At 45.2% G+C, this 24,043-nt stretch overlaps 1 protein-coding gene across 5 annotated transcripts in view; it reads right to left on the reverse strand.

The window, feature by feature from the left end:
* Window positions 1-24,043, reverse strand: part of RASAL2 (RAS protein activator like 2) — a 310,978-nt gene that overhangs the window by 13,786 nt on the left and 273,149 nt on the right. For 4 of the 5 annotated variants that reach the window (XM_066597468.1, XM_066597471.1, XM_066597472.1 and 1 more), the window contains 6 exons: window positions 13,212-13,356; window positions 12,934-13,078; window positions 8,494-8,730; window positions 6,058-6,259; window positions 2,712-2,911; window positions 329-1,190 (listed from right to left, as the gene is read on the reverse strand). In XM_066597468.1, the coding sequence (XP_066453565.1) occupies window positions 329-1,190; window positions 2,712-2,911; window positions 6,058-6,259; window positions 8,494-8,730; window positions 12,934-13,078; window positions 13,212-13,356 (1,791 nt within the window). The remainder of the gene's footprint in view (window positions 1-328; window positions 1,191-2,711; window positions 2,912-6,057; window positions 6,260-8,493; window positions 8,731-12,933; window positions 13,079-13,211; window positions 13,357-24,043) is intronic. The other variant, XM_066597470.1, reaches the window with a different exon arrangement.

Below are 24,043 nucleotides of genomic sequence, written 5' to 3' on the forward strand. Positions count from 1 at the left end.
TAAACTGATATTATCTTAAGAAGCTCACAGTGCATTACAGGTCCTCTGTTTATCTTCTCTACCCCAGAAATCACTTACCTACCAAACCTCCCTAGAAGCAAGTATACAGCAACTCGGTTGGTTACAATATTGACAAAGTAGCATGTCAGAAGCCAAGAACTGTAATAATATAGCAAAAATCTTTGAAACCCATTTAGCCGATTTGGAAGAAAACATTCCCTTTTGCAAAAAGCATACGGACATTTTTATGTACCAGCTGCTTCATCCATAGCTGAAGGTAACAGAGAGATGGAACCAGAAGCAAAGTGGTAGATGCCCTCCTCCTTACCTGCGGTGTCTGCTGGCGGTGAACGGCTCGCAGTTTAGGTACAGGGCTCTCACGGGACGATGTTGATTGTTGTCTAGACCGGTTACCATTCTGCACAGGCTCAGCAAGTAGCGTGGCGGAGATGCCAGACATGCTGCCGGTGCTACGTAAGGAGGCACTGTGCGGTAAAGACTGTGGAGCCTTGGATCGAGCACCCAGAGCCGCTTGGTCGGTCTTTCGGATCTGGGCTTGCCCTGTGCTATTCTGTCGTGGCAGTGCTATAGGAATGGGTCTTTCTGGCATGGTGTGCCGCCTGCTGAAGTCTTCACTCTGGGTGCTCCTTTTAGTGAAGTCTTCCATACTGCTATTACTAGGTCCGCTGAGGATAAATTCTTCACTGTTACTCTGGCTTCGAGAGCTGGCAGTGCTTAGGTTTTCAAGACTAGAGTCCACTGATGCTTTGGGCATGCTTGGTGGAGGGTTGTTGAGGTGGTACACAGGATTTTGGAAAGACAGGGGCTGCAAACTGCTTTGCTGACTCAAAGCTGGGTGTAAGGGCCTCCTGACTTGTGGGGCGCTTTGTGGTGTGCTCTGGTTTTCCCGTAATTGCTTGATGGTGGCTACATGTGCAATAGACAACTGGCTGCCAGTCAAACGCAATGGAGGCTCTTGAACAACGGGGGAACGCTCGCAGTTATTGACCGTAGAGTCCTGTAGATCCATCAAGGACACGCTGCGTCCATTGGGAAGCACATTGTCCCTCTCGTCTTTGTCAGAGTAAGACATGCTTTGTGTTGACGCTTGCTGGACAAGAAGCAATGTTTTCCCCCTAAAGTAGTTATCTGCATTCTCAATGATTGGAGACTTCAACTTCAGAAGGTCACTGCACAAAAATAATCACTTGTTAGATGTGAGAAGCCAAGAGTAGATTACCAATAATTAATTCATATGAAGAGGTTACTTGTAGAGTGAACATCTGTCAGCCCTCCTCACCTACCTTGACCATACAACTTGCAACTAAACCAAATGTTCAGCTGACATTATGAAAGGCCACTCATTAAACCTTTCCAATCCACTGTCTGACGTCTTCCTACATTCTGATTAAAGCTTCTACAGCTCCAATATCAGAAGATGTCCAACAGGGTATTCTTACCGTCTATTGCCAGCCACTCCGCTGTCGGAGCCTCTCTGGCACACACACACTGGCTTTAGCCAGCAGATAGCATCGTTGTATAACAGCAAGAAGAGAAAGACTTTTAGGAAACCCTGAATCCAAAATTGATTGGAAAGGGTAAATATCTAACCTGTCCTGAATGAGGAGGTTCCAACGCAGGAATGCTCACATCATAGTTTCGTATGGATACAATTGATGCATATTAATAAAACCCCGATGAAGAGAAGTGCCATTACCGTTCAAGAACTGCATCAAAAACACTGAAGCCAAAACGAAGAATGGATACAAAAAAGAAGAGAGGTTGTATCCATCCTTTATATTTTCTCTTCTTTTAGGATTCTCACCTGGTTTTAACTTCAAAAACTGCATCAAAAAACTTTACAACCTGCACGTGTGAACACACCCTAAAGGGGACGCGTCATCGCAGACAATCACTTTAATATGAAAGTCATCGATGACTGCGGAATATGTTGGCGCTATACAAATAAAGATTATTATTATTATATTATTATTGTCCCCAGCTTGGTTGCATTCTGCTGCTCACTTTCCCTGCAGCGGCCACTAGAGGGGAGATGTAGAATTACATACAGCCTTTTAGACATCTGCCAGAGTGCAAGGTCCTGCATTAGGTGCCCATACATCTTCAATAGCTGTCAGGTGAGACAACTATTTCTCCTGGTTTCCCCCATAAACATGAACACTTGATTTAGTTGATGTTAATAAGTTTTACATGGGGAGAGTGGAGAAAGTTGCAGTCAAACATGTCTGGCAATGGCTTATCTCTAGGCGGACTAAAGGATCACATGCTGAAATTCAACATGCCAAGTCCTTCTACCTCACCCCAAATCATTTGTCGGGGGAAAAATAGGGGTCCACCATACAAATGAGTCTTGTTTGGTCCTGCTGAAAATGTCGGGTTTCGACAACTAACCTGGGTCTTTAGTGTCGCTAAAGTGTCTGTTTCAGAGGAGATTCTAGACTCTATGATTATAGACCAGGGGTTGTCCCGATAGGGACAACTCCTTTTAGCATGGCTCAAGAGCTGTCAATTTTTCAGACTGATGTCTTACTATCTATCCTTTTGTTCGTGCACATAGGATTCTATGAAAGCCTCAATGCCATAAGAGTAAAAAAAAACTTATAAAAAAAAGTATAAGTTTATGATACATCCTGTTTGTGAGGAACACATTACATAAGTAGTAGAACACGCAGCCAATAGACGTTTCTCACCTGTCTGCCGGATCCTCGAATATCTTCTGAAGTCCTGAAGAAAGGCTGCCACTTACATTTGGAGTGGAGCTGTGCTCACTGAATCGTCGTAACTGTTGCTGGATGGGAGTGGGATTGGTCAGTGATTTGGTGATGTCAGCCAGGATACGTGGCAATGGTCCTAGTTTTTCCACGGTGGCCTGTAGGAAGGAATTTTCACCCTGATTGGACAATATGCGTGGCAACGTCCGCCATTGTGATGGGGAAGGCCAGGAAGGGTTCGGTTCGGAGGGCAGGTGTTTTTTTTTTTTTTTGGTTTGTTCATATGGGTATGTGAGCGCATGGCATGAGCGTAGAACCATATTATCAACCACGACGTGACGGATGGAGGAGACGGGGTGAAGCCAGGCATCGGGGTAGGAAAGGGCAAGGGAGAAAAGGAAATAGAGAAGAAATTAGGACCGCTCAAATCCAGAAAGAAAATAATTAATTCATGCTTAACATAACTAAAACTACTGCCATTCCAACTCAAAACAGACATGCAAAAGCTAACATACTACAAAAAAACGCTAGGAGAGACGAGGGGAAAGTGGTGTGCATTCAGGGGTTACACAGGCCTCGGGGTTAGCGAGTGGAACATGCGTCCATTCTAGTGAAAGGAGGAAGGAGAGGAGGGTGAACGGTATTATCGGGTGGATGACTTCTCTCAGGTAATCAGCCAGGTGTTGTAGTCAGTCTGTTACGGATGGATGATGGAAATAGACCACGTAGATACTGGATGTGAAAGTGGCTGATTGTGGGGGGGACACAAATCAACCGGTGAAATATGAGGGGGTTTGAGACACCACAACACGGCTAGCGACAATACCGCAAATCAGAAGACAGTATACATAGTAGCCCATTGGAGAAAAACAAAGCGTTATCACTGTCACTTAAGAATCAACTTACCGGGATGTACTAAGAAAGAGAACTGAGAGTTACATAATATCACATCATTTAAGTGAATATATATTTAAAGGGGTTGTCCAGGGAGAGAAAAATGTTCCCAGTCCCTTACGGATTCTTCCTCCCCTCTCTCATTTAGATAACAGAGCCAGCCCCCTCCCATGTGTCTGCATTGGCCATGACAGACTGGAAAGCTGGACCTGGACTCTCTAAGTTTCTCTCTTCCAGGACAATTCCTTTAAAAGAGGAAATTTTAATGGCAGGTGAACATGTGATAAAATAAATCCAACGTTGCTTATCTGTCCTCGGTCCTGGCGATCCAGTCCTCCCGATTTGGGTTATCTGATATCACCTGACCACTGCAGCCAATCAGAGGCCGCAGTGTCATCGCTTTGAAATCCTGCAATCTTGGGGTCCAGGATGTGAGCGCTGATGCTAAGGGAATGAGCAGCGACGCTGTAACCTATGATGGGCTGCGGCGCTGAATTGAAGTGGCACTGGACAGGCAAGCAACGCCGCATTTGTTATTTCATCACATGTGCACCTGTCATTAAATTTCACATAGTAACCGGACAACCCCTTTAAAGGGATTCTGTCATCTGATCTGCCGTCTGAAGTAGGACTCGGAGTTGAACTAAAAGTGCATTTATTCTGAAACGCTACATCATTTCAGAAGACGACACTCACAGGTGCGACAAGCATCTCATCTCCATCCTGGGTTCATGCTGATCGTGACTCATTCATAAATCTGATGACAGAATCCCTTTAAGACTCATATTCTGGTATTCAGTCAAAATCTATGATTCGGGGTCCTATTACATTGGCAGATTATTTCCCGACTGATCATTTGGTTAATGATATAACAAGTCGGTCTGTGTTTGACAATTTCTCTATTTACATGCCGTAATTGTCACACTACGGTTCATACATACAACTATTCCGGCGATCGATCATATGATCCCTATTTACTTAAGATGGGCCACCAATAAATGATTATTTTAACAGCTGCATAAAAGATGTGATGAATGAGAAATATGTGTTTTACCCAGGGGCGTAACTATAGAGGGTGCAGGGGATGCGGTTGCACCCGGGCCCAGGAGCCTTAGGGGGCCCATAAGGCCTCTCTTCTCCATATAGGGAGCCCAGTACTAGGAGTAAAGCATTATAGTTGGGGGCCCTGTTACAGGTTTTGCATTGGGGCCCAGAAGCTTCAAGTTATGCCTCTGTGCAGCATGGTTTAGGTATGGGTACGGGTATAGATACAGATAGGGGGGAGGGGTGGGGGGGGGGGCAGCTCACCTTTTGCATCAGGGCCCCTGAGCCTTTAGTTACGCCCCTGGTTTTACCGTTTGTCGTTCACTCACTGGGCAACGATCAGCGATCATTGTTTCATGTAAAGGGCTGCTCGCTTCCCAAAATTGCTTTTTCTACACTGTGGGGTCAAATGCACCACAGATCTGCCTGATCATAGACCGCACATGTAATAGGGGAGCCGATGTAGCAGGTCCAGCCAAAGAAAGTCCCAGCCAATCAAACACTTTCCCAGCGGCGGATGCTGCAATGGAATTGTTGTATTACATGGCGGTATAATCTGAAATCTCACGCCCCTCTCTTGGCTCATCTTTCGAGGCATGCGCCCTGGAGCGAGGTGCAGATGCCTCAACTTTGACCCAATGTGCATGTGCTGAAAGGTGAGCCGGGAGAGCTGCGAGCGCCGAAATCAGAATGAAGGGGATGGTGTCTAGCGGGTGAAGAGGCTGGGCTTTACAAGTGACTGCCTGACTCAGAGCTGCAATGGTGCTGCCCCTCTGACTCAAAGTAGTGCATTTGCATACCAGGCGTGCTGCAAAAAAAAAAAAAAAAAAAAAGTATGGTTCGGGCTAATCTCTCCATTGACTTACAAACAAGTATATTATGCTGCTGCAGCACTGCTTTGCATTGAGGGGCCATCCTATATGCTGGTGACAGGTTCTCTTTAACAGGTTTATGATGAATGGTGATGAAGCGCAAGGACCCAAGGAATAAGCGGCAATGGACAGAGAAAGAGGCCCTGCGCTTATTACCCTACAGCACCCTTTATCTATGAGCCATATTAGACAATGCATATGGAATATAGAGACTTCTTAAACGAGCGGTTACATCACTGACAACCCTTTTCAGAATGTGGCCCGGCAGCCACTCATTCACAGCAGCTCTCCATTTCAGCTCATAGAGGGGATATATCGCACCTCTATGATGTCCGTATACCTTAATAGGACATATGGAATATGGCCAGGGGTTGGCTTGATGAGAAAGCCCCTTTAATTGCAGAGAATCCAGACTTCAAATAAAAAGCATTTCTGTAATATAACTCTGGTCAATGCAAATTAAACTACTAGACTCTTTCCAAAAACAAAAGTCCACGATCCTCTGAGCACGTTACCTTATCGAGCTGCGACACCACTTCCCACAGGAGGCTGTGCAGGACCGAGAGCTCCCGGCCAAGGTCGATGTAACCTTCAAAGCCTGGCGTGTTCGAGATGGTATCTGGATTGGAGATCTCTTGGAGAAAACGTTTCATCCCACCCCATTCGTGCTCCAAGAAGTCGTTCATGAATGCCATGTATTCTTCCTTATTCCCAAATCTGTTTGAAAGTGAGAAGATACTGAGTGTACCCCAATGCGTCTGTGCCCAACAGTCCCGCACACACAAGCATGTCATATTACAGCACGTAAGACCCAGGGACACTGCAGGCGGCACAGTATACATGTCAGATGGATAAACTGCACTGGATTTTCGGTGCAGATTTCAACTTCTCAAATGTGGGATTGAGTTTCACACCAAAATCCGAGTTAAAATCCACACCAAAGAGTGTGCGTTGCAGACCTACAGCGGAATACATGCTACATACATGCTGCAGCAAATCCACCACAAGTGGGTTCACACGTCGCTGATTTGCTGCAGATTTTGTTGTAGAGTTTGGGGTAGATCTGCAGAAGATTTCACCCCTTCAAATTGAACTCAATTGAAAAGGTGAAATCAGCACAAAATCCATAATAAAATCCACAACGAATCAGCAACAATGTGAATGCACCCTAAGGAGCATTACAGCTTAACCCTTTGCAATCCAATTTTGGATTCAGGGTTTCCTAGGGTTTTTTTCTCTTTCTGACATTATACAATGGCGCCATCTGCTGGCTAGAGCCAGTACTACAGTATGTGACATGCTGATGAGGCCCCCAGAGCAGCCAGTAATATACAGTAAGAATACCCTGCCGGACGTCTTCCGACATCATAGCTGTACAGGCTTCAATCAGAATGTTGGAAGGCGTCAGACAGTGGATTGAAGGTTCACCCTTCATCTAGAAAGCACTGATCCCGGCATTAAGGGTGCCAGTACATGGTGGGTCCCAGCCGTGGGCAGCGCACACAATATACTGCTAAGTGCCAGGCTGCATCTGTACTTGCAATTGTTTCTAGTAATAAGTATAGCTGCAGCCAAGCAATTAGTAATAAAACGTGTGCTACTAAGGGCTTGTTCATACAGGCGTAAGCGCACAGTGCTGCATGTCTCCTGCAGCGTTGTATGCATTGCAGCCGATATGCTCTACCAGCAGAGACTGCGTACGGGCTGCGATTGGCACTGCGTATGCCTGGGAATCTGACGTCAGGGACACGCGCAGTGCGATTTTTTATTTTTTCATTTCCCAGTCTATTCAGTGTGGGGATGCGTATGAAAACGCTGCCGATATACAATATATTGTATGTAATATATTATATGCAGCCCATTCAAGGGCTGTGTATGATATACGGAGAAATAGATCATGTTGCGATTTATTTCTCCTGCCTATCGATACACAGTGCCCACACGCAGATGTGAACGGAAGAATGACTTTCATTGTCTCCAGTCACCGTGTGTTACGCACGGGAAATACGCGATGACAATAAGCCCATGTGAACGAGCCCTTAGATACACTTAACCCTTTCCAATCCACTGTCTGATGTCTTCCTACATTCTGATTGAAGCTTGTACAGCTCCAATGTCAGAGAACGTCCAACAGGTTATTCTTACCATCTATTGCCAGCCACTCCACTTTTGGAGGCTCTCTGGTGCACACACTCTGGCTTTAGCCAGCAGATGGCACTGTTGTCTAACAGCAAAAAGAGAAAGCCTTTTAGGAAACCCTGAATCCAAAATTGGATTGGAAAGGGTTAAGTGCATTCCGTCAAACAAGAACACTAATCTCCAATGGAAAGTATAAGGGTCTTTCAGACGAGCCGATCATCATTTGAACGAGCGAGTGACGTCACCGCTAACTCGTTCACTCAGGCAACCCGTATAGACAGGCAGATACATCATTGACTTATTAAGCGAGTGTCGTACAATGTTTCAAATTCCCTGTGTAAGCAAATTTAACCCTTTCCAATCCACTGTCTGACGTCTTCAGACATTCCGATTGAAGGCTCTTCAGCTCCGATGTCGGAAGACTTCCTAGAAGGTATTCTTACTGTATATTGCTGGCCGCTCTGTTTTCGGAGGGGCCTCTCCAGCATGTCCCATACTGCAGTATTGCCTCTAGCCAGCAGATGGCGCCATTGTATAATGGCAGAAAGAGAAATCTTTCCCCCCTAGGAAACCCTGAATCCAAAATTGGATTGAAAAGGGTTAAGTGAATGAGTCACAATGATTTCTACGCCTGCATAAACTGGATGAAAGAAAAGTGAATGATTATCGTTCGTCGTCGGCGCGTGTTTAGACCAAACGATTATTGTTCACTGTTCAAGCGATCTTTAGAAGGATAATCGTATCTAAAAGAACCGTTAAATAACAGAAAGTGCGACGCAGCGATTAGGAACTGTTTCGTTGTCAACACTTACTTTGCAAAGTTAGCGAGATTCTGTATCACCTTGGCTATGAGTGTCAAAGTCCGTGAAGTGCGATCATCAGGATATTCCTGCATCAGGCCAAAGAGACTAGGGGACATGATTGACGGGCAAAGAAACCGGAGGAACAATGAGGCGCTGATCAGCCGCTCGCTGATATCCTGCTTGCCCCTATTAATACATTGTTGCTTCCAAGATGCAAAGACTTCTTTCAGCTCCCTGGGAAAAACACTGCAACAAAAAGCAGAAATGCGATGTGTGACGATAAAACCCACGTACTGTATACTGCACAACACTAAACGGACCAGCTTGGCATGGAACGGGTACTCTCTTCACGCCCATTACCTAGTTTATAAAGTAGCAGCGCTCTAAAGTCACGTTCACACGGCGGATATCATGCAGATTCTGCGTCCCATGCATTTAATAGGGATAATTTGTGTCCTCTAATTCAGGAAAGGGACCTTCGGGCCCCATAAGGCAGCAAGTGTGGTCACTACCTCTATAATTACCCCACTGGGCCACACATGGCATCCAGAGCTCGGCCTGAAGTGTCACAACAAATTGGCATGGTTTTGTAATCATCATCCGTGGGGCGTACATCCGAGTATCACCACATCACAGCCCAGTGTGTCATGCGCTGCACTGCGCATGCATGCCGGGCGAGACACTCGTAGCGTATCCGAAGAGGGGAGTATAGGGTCTCTGGGGGGGGGGGGCGCCAGGTCTTAATCCGACCTGGCCGTGGGCATGAAGCCTAAAGGCTTTAGAATGCGCCAATGCAGATTCCGTTGCTTTTCTTTAAAAACGTGTTTGTATCATGCAAAAATGGTAAAACATCTCTATAAACTTGGTATTGCAGTAATCGTGCTGATCCAGATAAGAAAGTGATCATGTTCTTTTTACCGGATAGTGAATGCTATAATAACACAACCCCCAAAACAATGAACAAAACTCTGGTCGCACTTTCCATCCCCCCCACCCCCCTCAAAAAAATGTCATTAAAAAGTTATATAATATATTATATGTACCTATAAAATATACAACTCATCCCAAAAAAAACAAAAAACAAAAAACAAGCCCTCATACGGCTCTGTTAGCGGGTTTTGGCTCTTGCAATGCAACAATGAAGATTAATGGGTCCTTAAGGGCAAAGAAATAGGCCGGTCATGAAGGGGTTAAGCTGCTAAAAACAACACAGCTAAATATGAGAATCACAAAACCATTAGGCAGTATAACTACATGCTGTTGTGACTGGCAGCCATAGGTTGGCCGAACTGCGACCGCCACGTGTAGCCCTCTCCTTGCGGCCACCGCTCATACACAACACACAGCCAGGATGCGATCGGCTGATCGCTGCTTGTGACCGGGTCTCCGGTATGATGGAGTGCAGCATCTATAAAGGATGACATTCAGACTGCTCAGAATAAAGATCCATCAATGTAAGTGGGAAGGGGGAATAATATTAATGAATAGGTTATATTTGTCCTTTGGATTGAACACATTTAGCACAAGGAGTTCTGTGTGCTGCAAACACATCAAATCATTGTGCGGGGAAAACAAAGGCTGCATTCAGCCCGACATGAAAGGCATGGCCGCCATTATAACATGGTGCTGCGACAATGTGACTGAGCTTGGCACGTGGTCAAACCAACATTTTTCCTCCTTTACATAAGCCCCGCTATGTTCGGCACATTTTTGGCCTACCTGTACTCCGCCATCTGTTAGGAAGCTACAAGTTTCCAAAGTTCTCTGAAAAGCCTCCGGACAGTTTCATAAGCTTACCCCCCCCCCCCCCCCCCCCCACATACTTCGTACCTCGGAGAAGTCAACTTTTAAAGAGAACTAATCACACGTTTTTTTCTTGTAACCAATGACTTCCAGGAGTCGAATGTCCATTTTTACCTTTTTTTTTGTCTTAAACAGCATCCATATTGGTATTCTCTGTGGCTATTATATACACTGAATGGCCACTTGATGGGAGACCCCTATCTAGTGGTAGGCTGGACCTCTGTTGGCCTTCAGAACCGCAGCCATCCACGGATATCAGAGGGAGTGCCAAGAGAACATTCTCCACACCATTCCTTCCCATCCACCAGCCTGAACTGCTGACACCTGATAGGAAGGGTTCATCGATTCATGCTGCTTGCAACCAATTCAAACCTTCAATTATCATGGTGCAACAGAAAACTGGATCTACTAATTAGGCGATGTTTTCTCCACTGCCCAGTAATACTATTTTGCACTCTTTTACCTACTGGAGTCTCGCCTTTTTGTTTTTCTTGGACTGCAACTACTCTCGAACTGGTTGTCTGCTGTTATAGTCCATCAGGAAAACCGTTGTATTCAGTTATAATTTCCAGGACTTTGCACCGCCTGTTTGTCAGAATGATTCCTGACATCCTCCTCTGACCCCTTTTATCCATGAGTTGTTTACATCCGCAGGATCCTCTTTTGCTGGATATTTTTCTTCGATCACATCATTCTAGATATGATTACACAAGATTAACACTACTGGTTGGCGTTGTAGGAAATTCTGACCCGGCTAGCACCGATGACCCTGTCTTGTTGAAAATCACTCAACTCTCTGGATTTTCCCATCTAATATAGATTCACACGGATCCATGGAAAATCTACTCACTTGATTTTAAGCTGCACTCCGGGTCTAATTCCCATACAGGGAAGCTCCAACTATGAAATGGCTGGGGTCTCTGATAAAGTGGCCACTCGGTATATAATAGGTGCCTGCCCATTGGATGGGTTGTAAAAGAGTAGCATTTATCAAGGCCATTTTGTTCTCTCGTCGACCCAAAATCAGTAGGCACAGGGAAATAATAGAAGATGGATAAAACCTCATTAGAAAGCCCGGTAGCCATGTTTATGGAGGTACGAGGAGTACAGAGCCTAAATAAAATATCAATCTGGGTAAAAACTATGTTGTCCTAACAAAATAGAAGCGAATGACCGGCAATAAGAAGTATGACAATCCATAAGATGATGAAGGTATCAATGAAAAATCTGAAAACCCGAACAGAAGACGGGAGATTTAGGCTGCCTTCCTGATCCGATAGATTTCAAGCCTTTAGGGTGCGCTACTTTCAACTCAGCGATCGACGATCCGGTCAATGGAGGCACACAAGAAAGATCTGCCATCAAATAAGATAACATGGGGACGGGACAAAGACCTCTTCAAGCCGACGTGGTTAAAGAAAGGAATCGTGAAGCAGGGATTAGTGACAGAAAGGAATAAAAGCTGACTGCGCGGAGTCCCCGACCAGAGGATAAGGCTCCTGAGCCGCAGGGCGTAGACTCTTCTGCAAAAAATGGCGCAAACAAAATATACAAAAACTAAATAGCTAAAAGGAGGGACAACTGGCCCTAGTCTTCGAGACCGGATGAGGTAACAACTTTTTTTTTTTTTTTTAGTATCTAGTGACACCGCAGCCATTCATTATGAAAACTCACTGAAAAAGAGTATCTTATGAGGAGCTGCCAAAAGTGGACACCACCTTTATCTTCACTCTAAAGGGTGTACATGTATGCCCTCCGGGTACGGTGTTTGTTTGGAGTGAGCCCTGAAGTGTAGCCCACTTATACAAGATCGGTACCGGATGACTTTTGACAGCAGACACCTGCGATCAGCGCTCACACTGATCCTGGATGCTAAACCTTTAAAAATGGCTGTCAATTCTGATAGCGTCATTTAAATATTCTGATTGTCATTCAGGGCCCCTTCGCAATGAGATGGCGTGGTGCAGTTTGGTTATGTCAGTCCAGGGCCTGCTGAAGGCCTCGAGTGCTGTCATGTATTTCAGCCTACTAGGGTGGGCCTGTGACCCATCCTAATAAAATACTATATACTGCAATACTGAAGTATTGCAGTATATAGCATAAACGATCAAACAATAACAAGTTCAAGTCCCCTATAGGGACTAAAAAAAAGTTGAAAAAAAAAAGTATATTATTGTAAAAAATAAAGAATACTAAATAAAAACAGAAACCCCTAAAAACATATTTGCTACTGTTGCGCCAGGAAAAGTCAAATTTATCAAAATAGCACATTTATTCTGCACGGTGAACGTCATTAGAAAAAAAATACACAACACCAGAATTGTGCTTTTTTTGGCCACTCCGTCTCCGAGAAAAAATGTAATAAAAAGGGATTGAAAAGTTTTATGTACTCTAGAATGTAACAGATAGAAACTGCAGGTCGTCCCAAAGAAAACAAACCCGGAGACATCTACGTTGACAGAAAAATAAGAGTTATGATTTTTTTTTTGAAAGTGCAGAGGAGAAAGCAAAAAAAAAAAAAAATTACAAAAAGAGCTGCATCCTTAAAGGGTTAAGATATACTTATAACTCTTAAACAATGTATACTTTTACAATTTGTCCAATTTTAGACATTCAGTGTCCCTGTACCTCGGCTTTAGGACTCACCAGTAGGAATTGATGATTTTACAGAACGCCAGTTCACAGCACATCTTTAGGTTACTCTGATGCTCAGCCAGCTCGCTAGACGAACATTTACTGGGATCAACCTCGCAGTTCTCGTCTGACTCATACAGGGCCTTGATGAACTCCCCTGGGAGAGGAAACGGGAGATTTAAAACTCGATGTGACAAATGGATGGAGAGCAAAAAAAAAAGTCACTATAAATATAGCAACAACCTAAAACCGCCAGCAGACAAGCGGCGTATAGAAACATCTCCACTTACCAAGAGCGTCGTGCAGGTATTTCTGCCCCACCAATTTCAGATACTCCTCAATGGCTTTAGTGGCAAGTGTATTTTCCCTGAAGATTAAGACATCATGGTCGCCACATCGGTCCACCTCGGACATCACCAGGTCGGTCAAGAAATCCTGAAGGATAAAAAGCAAGATTTCATTGACTTCAATGCTTAAGGGGGATGTAAAGAATTAGAAAAAATAGGTCAGTTCAGCTTTTGAGAAAACAGCGCCACAATTGTCCACAGGCTGTGTCTGGTATTACGCCTCAACTATACTCTCTATTTCCAGTTATTAACCATCAATGGCCTATCTTCAAGATAAATCATCAATAGTAGATTTTCAGGGGTCAACTGCCTGGGAGTTCCAGCTGTTTGCTGGGCTGGTGCACTCATGTACTGAACTGAAATCCGCAGGTAGCAGACAGCTCCGTTCTTACTGTAGTGGCCAGGTTTGGTATTGCAGGTATTGAAATGAATAGGAATTTGACATGCAATACCAAGCCTGCCCACCGCAGTAAGAACAGAGCTGTCTGCTTTCTGCAGAAATCAGTTCTGTGCAAAAGCACGCCAGCATGGCAGCTATAATCACCCCACTATCAGGAGAGTATCATGACTACATATAAGAAAACGACTTGCCGCTTATTAAAGGTGGCATGGTAACGCACATGAAATGTTGGATATACAGGATAATATGGCTGAACTCTTTCCCCTTTTGATTTTAATCTGTGCACTCTTCACACTGCCTACATATTCCAAAATTTTCTGCTAGGACTCACATGTTCTAACAAATGGAAGTAATGAAAGCCATGTGCGAAGACCGCTCACAGCGCAGCTCCTGATAAGCGTACGCTCTGCCCAAAAAATTGACAAAAATGATGGCGAAATTAAATCTTGGGATGCGGTAGAACAATTGGCTTTTTATGTGATGTTTCTATGAGCAATTACATCTATTCATTGTGTTTGTTGCAGAAATCTTTATGTAAACGAAGGAAAAAAAGAAAAAAAAAAAGTCATTAGAAATTTACTGGTGAGAAACGTTCTCCAAAAGCTCAACAATCTGTAATTCAAGCCCAGCGAACAGTTCCAAGAGCGCTCAGCGTGTTAACTCAAAGATGTCAGCGCACATAATCAGCGCCATAAAAATGGATCACAAAGGAATTAATCAGCAGATTAACTTCAGCGGAATAATAATTTTTTTTTTTTTTTGCCTTTTACAAACAAAAACATTTAGCGGTATTCAGAATCACAAAAGGAAAGTTTATGTTTTAGTACTCGAGGGAAACCTAGGATTGGCGTAGAAATACGAATGTCTAACTGCACACTAAAATAAGTAGGCGAACCTGTAGTTCACCCAAATATCCCACCTGGACATCCCACGTGCCTCATTCATAGGCGTCCAGGTAGCGAAGACGAGTGATATTTGTTGGGCTCAGGCCTTTACATAGTCGGATTCAGACTTCATGGGGGGGGGGGGGGCAGACGATTGTTGATACTATCAATCCCCCACTGCGCATTTTCATCATTGTTGCTAGCACAACCCGTTTAGAAGGGGAGACGTGCTGACAATGGTGGTTTTTTTTTGCAGCAGTACAAAAGATCCAATTAGTTGACAAATGAGCATTTGCTCGCTGCCTTGTTTTCACGGTCAACGATTGGGTGAATGAATGGTCATTCATGATCACTGGCCCGAGTAACAGGGCCTTTACTGTATATGGGAAGGTGGATTATTCTTCCTTCCTTGCGGCAGCTCGGGGGACAGAATATCTACACAAACTATATCATATTTGCAAGATTTACTTTGTTTCTCTTTACTGAGAACACCACCACAAAAATCACTAACTACTCATCACTTCCGAGGCTCATCTGACATTGGAGGTAGTCCCCTCAGCTGCTGGGTCCTACAGCAATTGCTACACCTGCTACCTTTGTAGTTATGCCCATAAAGCCCTGATACAAGGTGATGTAGCATAAAACCATTAACATTACAAAAAAAGCACATACAGAATGGGAGGAATCGGGCTAAGCAGCAGCAAACGTGAAAAAACTTGGGAGTACTAATAGATCATAGACTGAACATGAGTCAACAATGTGATGCAGCAGCCAAAAAGGCAAACACAATTCTGGGATGTATGAAGAGAAGCATAGAGTCTAGATCAAGTGAGGTAATTATCCTCCTCTATTCTTCCTTAGTCAGACCTCATCTGAAATACTGTGTCCAGTTCTGGGCACTCCACTTTAAAAAAGACAGACAAACTGGAGCAAGTTCAGAGAAGAGTTACCAAGATGGTGAGCGGTCTACAAATCATGTCCTATGAAGAACGGTTAAAGGACCTGGGAATGTTTGGCTTGCAAAACAGAAGGCAGAGAGGCAACTTAATAGCTGTCTACAAATATCTGAAGGGCTGTCACAGTGTAGAGGGATCAGCCCTATTCTCATCTGTACAAGGAAAGACTAGAAGCAATGGGATGAAACTGAAAGGGAGGAGACACAAATTAGATATAAGGAATAAAACTTCCTGACAGTGAGGGTGATCAATGAGTGGAACAGGTTACCACGGGAGGTGGTGAGTTCTCCTTCAATGGAAGTGTTCAAACAAAGGCTGGACAAATAACTGTCTGGGATGATTTAGTGATCCTGCACTGAGCAGGGGGTTGGACCCAATGACCCTGGAGGTCTTCCAACTCTACCATTCTATGAATTGTGATGTGGATTTCCCCCTTTGCATTGCAAGGAGCAGAATCTGTACAGAATCCAGATCAAAATCCACATACAAGACTTAAAAATTTTGTGGCGCATTTGTTATCACGCCGCATGCGAATCCCCCCAGTGCTCTGCTAATCGAGTCCATTTACCCTCAAACAGTACAAAACCCCTTTAAGAAAATCTGACTGAAGCTTAGGAGATTCACAGGTATAAACAAAAATGTCTTCCGCTGACGCTTTTGCGCGTTCTGTTGCAGCGGTTGGTACACCGGGGACATCGCCAGCGAGAGGTACAAATATAGCTGTGTGTCTATGGAAACATGGGGCTGAGATGATATGCTCAGCTATTTGAAAGCCTGACGTGTCTGTGAATGTCAGCGTCTAACGAGGGCTGAGCGCAGCGGCTGGGGAAATATGCTTCGTGTTGTGGAAGAAGCTTTGCCGCTGCCATTATAATAGGGGCGAGCCGTAAGCCTTCATTATAGGGTCTGTAGGCAAGAAAATCACTGACCGGCAGCAATAACTTTCCTCAGTCATGTGTTTCCAGGCAAGAGATTGGCTAAGTCTTCGTCAGAAACATCAGAAGTTCTGCAATTACTGACCATTAGCCAGGAAGATTATGTAAGTAATGAGAAATTCCAAGTATTGCACTTCAGGTTCTCCTAAGTAATTAATATAATCCCTCCAGATGATGACATGTGACGTAACAAAGGCGGGCGATTAGCCATCCTGCGTGCACTCCGTTAATATTCTTTTTGGGGATTAGTAGAGCCTTGCGGCAGCCTGCACTACTTCTGGGCCGAGTCTAACGGTCTACGGCTCTGCTTACGCTAGTGGGGTCTCAATCAGTTGCCAACAGACATTCCAGTATATCTGGGGTAAATCAAAGTGGTACTCTTCACGTCCCAAATACCCGAACCTCAAAAGGCCCCCTTTGTAAGTCAATAGGATCAGCATTCTGTGATATCCTTTGTTATATCTGAACTGGATGAACCCCTGCAAATGTGCTGATGGAGCCTAACTTATTGGGCCGCTGACTTATCATATCTACGGGTGATTGACAGGTTCGGGCCACATGGAATATCTTCTGAACGAAAAGAGATACAGGTAACTTTGTAGAACACTTAGATCAACTTTTTGCCACTATGGTGGGGCCTGTTGGCCATCTTGGATTCAGCCCAAGAAACATTCATGGAAAGGGGGTCATGGGATACACAAATAATTTTATTAGAAATTGATAGGTGCAGTCATTTTTGAATTATGGGTGGTGTTGAGTATTAAATAAAGTTTTTATGCCGAGTTATGTAGCATGGAAACCACTAATCCCTCGTCTTTTCAGGTACCAGAAGATGTCTTTGGCACTCCAGGGCAGAACGGAGACCATCTGATCGTTGGAAACATATGTTCACATGAGGTGGCCGAGGCTTTCAAATCAAGAACACCCAGGAAGATTCCTTTAAGTGCGCCAGCCATGAGGCTTCCTTCATGAAAACAGCTGCCAGCACCGGGGGATCGGGCGACCGATTCTTGGTTTGTCCTGGACACCACCAGTTTCCCTGAACCTGTTAATCACTTTTGATTCAGAAGTTCAGGGAAACAGGTGGTGTCCAGGACAAACCAAGAATCGATCGCCCGATCCCCCGATGCTGGCAGCTGTTTTCATGAAGAGTCCACAGAAAAGCACTAGGAGATTAACTGGCATGAAACTCCAGTGCCAACCAACTGTGGTAAACATCCTCAAGACACGCAGGTGGCGCCCATACAATCTGACCATCTGGAGAAATTTATGAGTAAATTGACAGCTGGGTGCTACCAATTCTCTCGTCAAAGGGGCGTGTCCCTACACAGTTAAAACTGATTGGATAGTACCAGTGTTAGTAGGAACACCCACCACTCCTTGCCAGTTTGTAACACCCAGTTGTCAATTTATTCATAAACTTCTATAATTAACAACAAGGATGCAAAAAAGCAGGGTGGTCAAAAGAAAAAGAAAAAAAAAGGCATCTCTAGAACAGTTATTTCACGGGGAATACAAGTACTTGTTAAGACAATTCGTGAGAGCCGACAGGTCCTCACCATTAGAGGGCGCCCTCACGGGGACGCCAGCGGTTTGTTTTCTTGTGTAAGTATAAATGCATCATGCATATTCACTGCGTGTTTTGAATGCTCCCATTGACTTGCAAAGGCGTAAAACGGACCACAATAGGACATGCGGGTTATTTCTTTCACACGCATGCTTGAACACCCTGATGCAAGTCTACATAGTTTCAGCAGTGCGCAATACAAAGAAAATATGGATCTTTTCACTGAAAACGAAAAACCGTTGGAATGCGTGAACGCTGAGAGTCATTTGCTTTAAAATGCTGTCAGTTTACACGCATTTACATTTTTTCGTCATCCGCTCGATTGCTGGTCTTTTAGGCGACTGTACCAGGGAATGAGAAAAACCGTTTTTTTTTTGTTTTTTTTTAACATGCGACGACTTAACGATGATTTTTAAGCCTGCATAAAATGATTGCAAAACGATTAAGCAAATGCATTATTGTTCGCGGCTCCATCGTTGGCCGCACTACAATAAGCGATTATCGTGGAGTTTCACACAAGCCAACATTTTTTTTAAATAATTGCTTTGTGTAAAAGGGCGCTTACTCTGTTGTTACGTATGAAACCCATAAAGCAACCCCAGCGCCAAGGAGGGAAGTGTGCCCACACCTCGTGTACCTGATAGATCCGGCTTCATCGAGAAACTGCTTGTTTGCCGCACGCTATGGCTGCAAACCGTCCGCTAGGCGATCTTGCAGCTCGTACCAGTCCCGGACCTCTCCTCTCCCGTCCCTCCCCTTGCCTAATGATTGACACAAGCCATAGAAGACTGAGCGGTATGAGCGGCAAGATTGCCCGTCGGAGGGTTTGCAGCTCATTAGCACACAGCGTGCGGCGCAGTAAACGAGCGATTTCTTGGTAAAGGCTGCGGAATCAGGAACATAGAAGGTATAATCACACTTCTATCCTCCCATCTATCGCTGGGGCTGATGTATGGGCTCCATATGTAATTATGGACTTCTTTTAAGCTGCAATAAAAAAGTGGAAGTCGTATCGGTAGATGACATTGCAGATGACTTAACCATTCAGGGGTCGGGGAAAGCTGGGCAAAGCACTATAGTGACGGCCGTTACTCTCCCTAAAAACTGATATTACTAAGAAAAGGGCGGAGAGCGGTTTGAACCACATTATTTTACTGGGAAACATGGGATATCCTGCCGGTTGATGGAGACGAGATATTATAGGACAGTGGTGGCGCACCTATGGCACGCGTGCCAGAGGCAGCACGCAGAGCCCTCCGTGCTGGCACGCACTTCCGTTGGCTGCTCACCATGTTAGTGAATATCAGTAGGGGCCACGGCTCCCCTGCTGGCATTCACTCAGCAGCGCTGCTAGCGGCTCTGATTCTGGTGCGAACTGTAACTTCAGTGTGCAGCCGAGTTCCCACTCCCCTGTCGTTTGCTACTTGGTTCCGCGAGAGCAGGTGGAGGAGGCATCCGGCAGCACATTGACATCACAGTGTGCACCCGGGATCAGCGCCAGCAGCGCCGAGCAGGAGAGGAGGGGATAAGTATATGGATCTTATGTGAATGTGTCACTATTACTACTGGGGGCCGAGGGGAGGTCACTATTACTGCTGGGGCCACTGTGGGGTGTCCCTATTACCGCTGGGGCCACTGTGGGGTGTCACTATTACCACTGGGGCCACTGTGGGGTGTCACTATTACCACTGGGGCCACTGTGGGGTGTCACTATTACTACTGTGAGCCGCTGTGGGGTGTCACTATTACTACTGGGAGCCGCTGTGGGGTGTCACTATTACTACTGGGACCCGCTGTGGGGTGTCACTATTACTACTGGGACCACTGTGGGGTGTCACTATTACTACTGGGACCACTGTGGGGTGTCACTATTACTACTGGGACCACTGTGGGGTGTCACTATTACTACTGGGACCACTGTGGGGTGTCACTATTACTACTGGGACCACTGTGGGGTGTCACTATTACTACTGGGACCACGGGGGGGTGTCACTATTACTACTGGGGGCCGCTGTGGGCTGTGATTATTACCTCTGGGGCCACTCTGGGGTGTCACTATTACCTCTGGGGCCACTTTGCGGTGTCACTATTACCGCTGGGGTTGCTCTGGGGCGGCACTATTATTGCTGGGGCCGCTCTGAGGGGTCACTATTACCGCTGGGGACACTCTGGGAGAGGTCACTATTATCGCCGGTGGCCACTCTGGGGGTCACCATTACCGCTGGGGCCGCTCTGGGGAGTCACTATTACCGCTCTGGGGGGGGGGGGTCGCTATTACCGCTGGGGCCGGTTACTATTACCGCTGGCGCCGCTCTGGGGGGGGGGGGGGGGGGTGTCACTATTACCGCTGGGATATGCTTACACAGGGTGGAAATGCTGTAGAATGTCCTCAGAGGAAATTTCCGTGGCAAATTCCACAGCCTTTCTGCATCCAAAAGCAGTCAAAATTTGCACCCTGTCTATTTTGAAACAGCCCTGTGCTTTTTAGAATGACGGAGGTAAAAATCATACGTCGTGATAAGCCCTGCCCCCTGATGTGTTGGCACTTTGTGATAAATAAGTGGGTTTTGGATTGCAGTTTGGGCACTTGGTCTCTAAAAGGTTTGCCATCACTGTTATAGGAGAACGCCCAATCCCAGATGATCGGGACTAGTGTTCTCCAGCGTCTGCGGGTCACAAACATGGGGGTCCGATCAGGATACTAAGGGGGCTTCCTTTATACCTACAGTCAGAGTATAAATCACAGATACTTCCCATTGAGGTAATAACATTGGGATGCTTGTGTATACATAGCGCTTAACGATGTATTTTTAATGAGAGCAGTAATAGGTGCCGGCCCGAGCCATAAACTCATTAATGGACAGGAAACGGAACACAGAAGTCCGGGACTAAATGCAAACATTTCTAGTTCTGCTCCAGGGGTGACTCATGTCCAGAATCACTTATCCTGGGTATTGTCTGTATCGGATGATGTAATACAGGGTTATTACAAGTCATCTTCCCCATGTGAAACCCTCATAACTCGAAGATTAATGATTCTCAGATACACAAATTAGATCTCAATGGAAACAGAAAGTCAAGACGTTTTATTCAAACTGTCTAAGAGTACGTTCACACAAGGCGAAATACAGTGGAGTCAACATAGTGGAGACCTTCCAATTCTTAGCGCCATCGGCAGCGTCTTTCATCCGGTACCCGGCGGCCTCTAGCAAGCGCAGCGCCGCTAGTCAGGTGATGCGGAAGTGGATGCAGAAATGCTGAGCATGCCCTAACAGTAAGATGGTCCTTTTTGGGGCACTCCCATCATTTTCACAATGAAGTCAGAAGTGAGCTCAATAGACAACTACAAACACATGGACTGACCGTGCAGGTGGTGACAATGGTGACCTTCTACCTTGGCCTCCACGTTCCCCGGACCCTACATCTTCTCTGGGAGAGGGTTTAAAATAGAGTCTACATGACCCCTTTACCACCCACCATACATGATCTGCGCAGGTGTATCACAGAAGCCATCGCATCAGTCAATCTTGTTGCGCTACATGTATGGCAGGAACCTGTCTATGGGCTAAATGTCTGTCGAATAACAAAAGGGGGCCACACTGATCACCTCTGATGGGGAAAACATTTTTGACGTTCTGCAGCAAAATCTTTTGAGTTTCTATGTCCACCGATATCAAATTTATGTATCCGAGTGTCATTAAATGTGAGTTCTGAGGGTTTCCAATCTGAAGATCATTCGTAATAACCCTGTACTTCTAGAACCTGTTATGAGAGTCGCTGAGGTGGTCAATTTTAGGAGTAGTCATTACAATTGATGGCGGTAAAGTGGGAGAGGAGGTTTTCAAAGCAGCCGGCACTACTTCGGCCATCTCTGAGGCCATGATGGACTACTTCTTCATCCCTAATTAACATTACAATAAAGAGTACAGGATTAGGCATTGAAGAAGCACACACAACAAAACGCGTCGGTCCAGATGAGCCCGCAACAAAGCCACAAATAATTTTTGGCAAAATCAACCCTTCCCCAATACTCGCTCATTGGTTGCCAAGTCCACTGAATGCCCAGAAATATGAGAGAAGTCAATGGTTTTCCCGTACAAGAAGGAGCGCACAGCGTATTTGCACAAAATTTTTGTATAGATATTTTCTACTACGTGACGATGGGAGTTTTTAAATCCGCATCCATTTGTAATATACCGTACAATGCGTTACATCTAGAGATGAGCGAACATACTCGTTTAGGGCGATTTTGCAATCGAGCACTGCTTTTTTCAAGTAAGTGACTACACAGGTGGAAAGATTCGGGGGGCGCCGGGGGTGAGCGGGGGGTTGCAGAGGGGAGTGGGGGGGGGGGGGGGGGGGGGGAGAGCCCCCCCCCCTGTTCTCCAGTGCTACCCCCACCCCCCCCGAATCTTTTCGCCCGAGTAGTCAGTTACGCGAAAAAAGCGGTGCTCGATTGCAAAATCGCCGGAAACTAGTACGTTCGCTCATCTCCAGTTACATCTAATCCTACCTGAAATTAATGATTTCGTTGTCAATAAACGCCACAAGGAACGCCATATTCCCTTATTTCGGTGCACTGACTTTAACGCAAATGTAGACCTGTTTGACACCATTTTCCATAAGATATTTGGTACTGTCCCTTTAATAAACTCCCGCTGCAACATGCAGACATATTTTATCCTTCCTCTGCGCACATAAATAAGGGGACGACAATCATAAACCTCATCAAGGCAAAGTGAAAGACTATATGTTGACCCGATAGAACAGAACTCTTAATGGAAAACAAAGACATTATGGAAGGCGTGTTTGTGTTAGTAATCAATAACTGTTAAACCAGAAGGAGCCACAGACGATGTACGCGGCTGCAACCAATAATCAGCATCCCAGGTAATGTGCATATAGCAAAGCCAACTATTAGTTTAAAAAACCCTCAGCGCCTCGCTGCTTCTTCCATTCCAATGTAATACTTACATGAGAATAAAAGCCATTTAGCCCGACCGCATACAGTCTTCGTGGGAGTCCTCGGAATTAGTGGTTTTTTTACCCTCTCTAAAAATGGATGATAGTAAAACTGATGAAAATATTTGGGAAAAATAGGAATAGGGTTACCGCCCTCAAAAAGCCAACAACTTAGAGCCGTGTTGCATTTGATCCACTATCAGCTTAGGGTGGACGTAAGCACTGACCCAACACTTGTTCAGCACCAGCTATCTGCCCGACACCCCAACGCACATGTACACTATCCTACCAAAAGTAATTGAACTTAGTGGAGCTCCTTTGGCCCCAATGACATTGGATACCCTCTGTGGCATACTTTCTACTAGCCTCCGTTACACTTCAGCTGTAATTTCCCTCCATTCATCCTGCAAACACCTGGCGAGTTTTCTGAAAGGTGGAGGACGCTGTTCATATTTCCTGATCCGTTGTTCCAGTTTGTCCCAAAGATTTTCAGTAGGGTTCAGGTCAGGACTCTGTGCAGCAGGTCTAATCGTAGAATATCCATATACTCAAAACAATGTGAAACAGTGTTGGATTTGTGAAAAGCGTGCTGCCTTGCTAACCATTCACAGAGTATTGTTCCATTGTCAGCAGCACATTATTAGCTAGAATGTAAAGGTACACCTCTGTGTTCATGTTTTTTGCCACTACAACCAACAGAGATTGTGACATGTAAAAAAACATCTTCAGACCATAAAAAACTTCCACTGTACTTTACTGCTGCCACAACACACTTAGGCAAAAGACCTTCCCCAGGCATCGTCCACACCCAGGTAAGTAGTGTGATTTGTCACTCCATAGAACGTTCTTCCATTGCTCAACTGCTCAATGACCACGTACCATTGTAGAGCGGCTGATACATCTTGTTTGAGAGAACTTGCCAGACGTTTGCAGGATGAATAGAGGGAAATACCAGCTGATGTTTATCAGACATGGAGACTATCCAATGTCATTAGGGCTAAAGGATGCCCCACTATGAACTGATATATGTAAATAAATACAACTTTTGACTCATACTCAAGTGTCCAATTA

Source organism: Eleutherodactylus coqui, chromosome 3 (assembly GCF_035609145.1).
Source record: "Eleutherodactylus coqui strain aEleCoq1 chromosome 3, aEleCoq1.hap1, whole genome shotgun sequence".
NCBI lineage: Eukaryota > Metazoa > Chordata > Amphibia > Anura > Eleutherodactylidae > Eleutherodactylus > Eleutherodactylus coqui.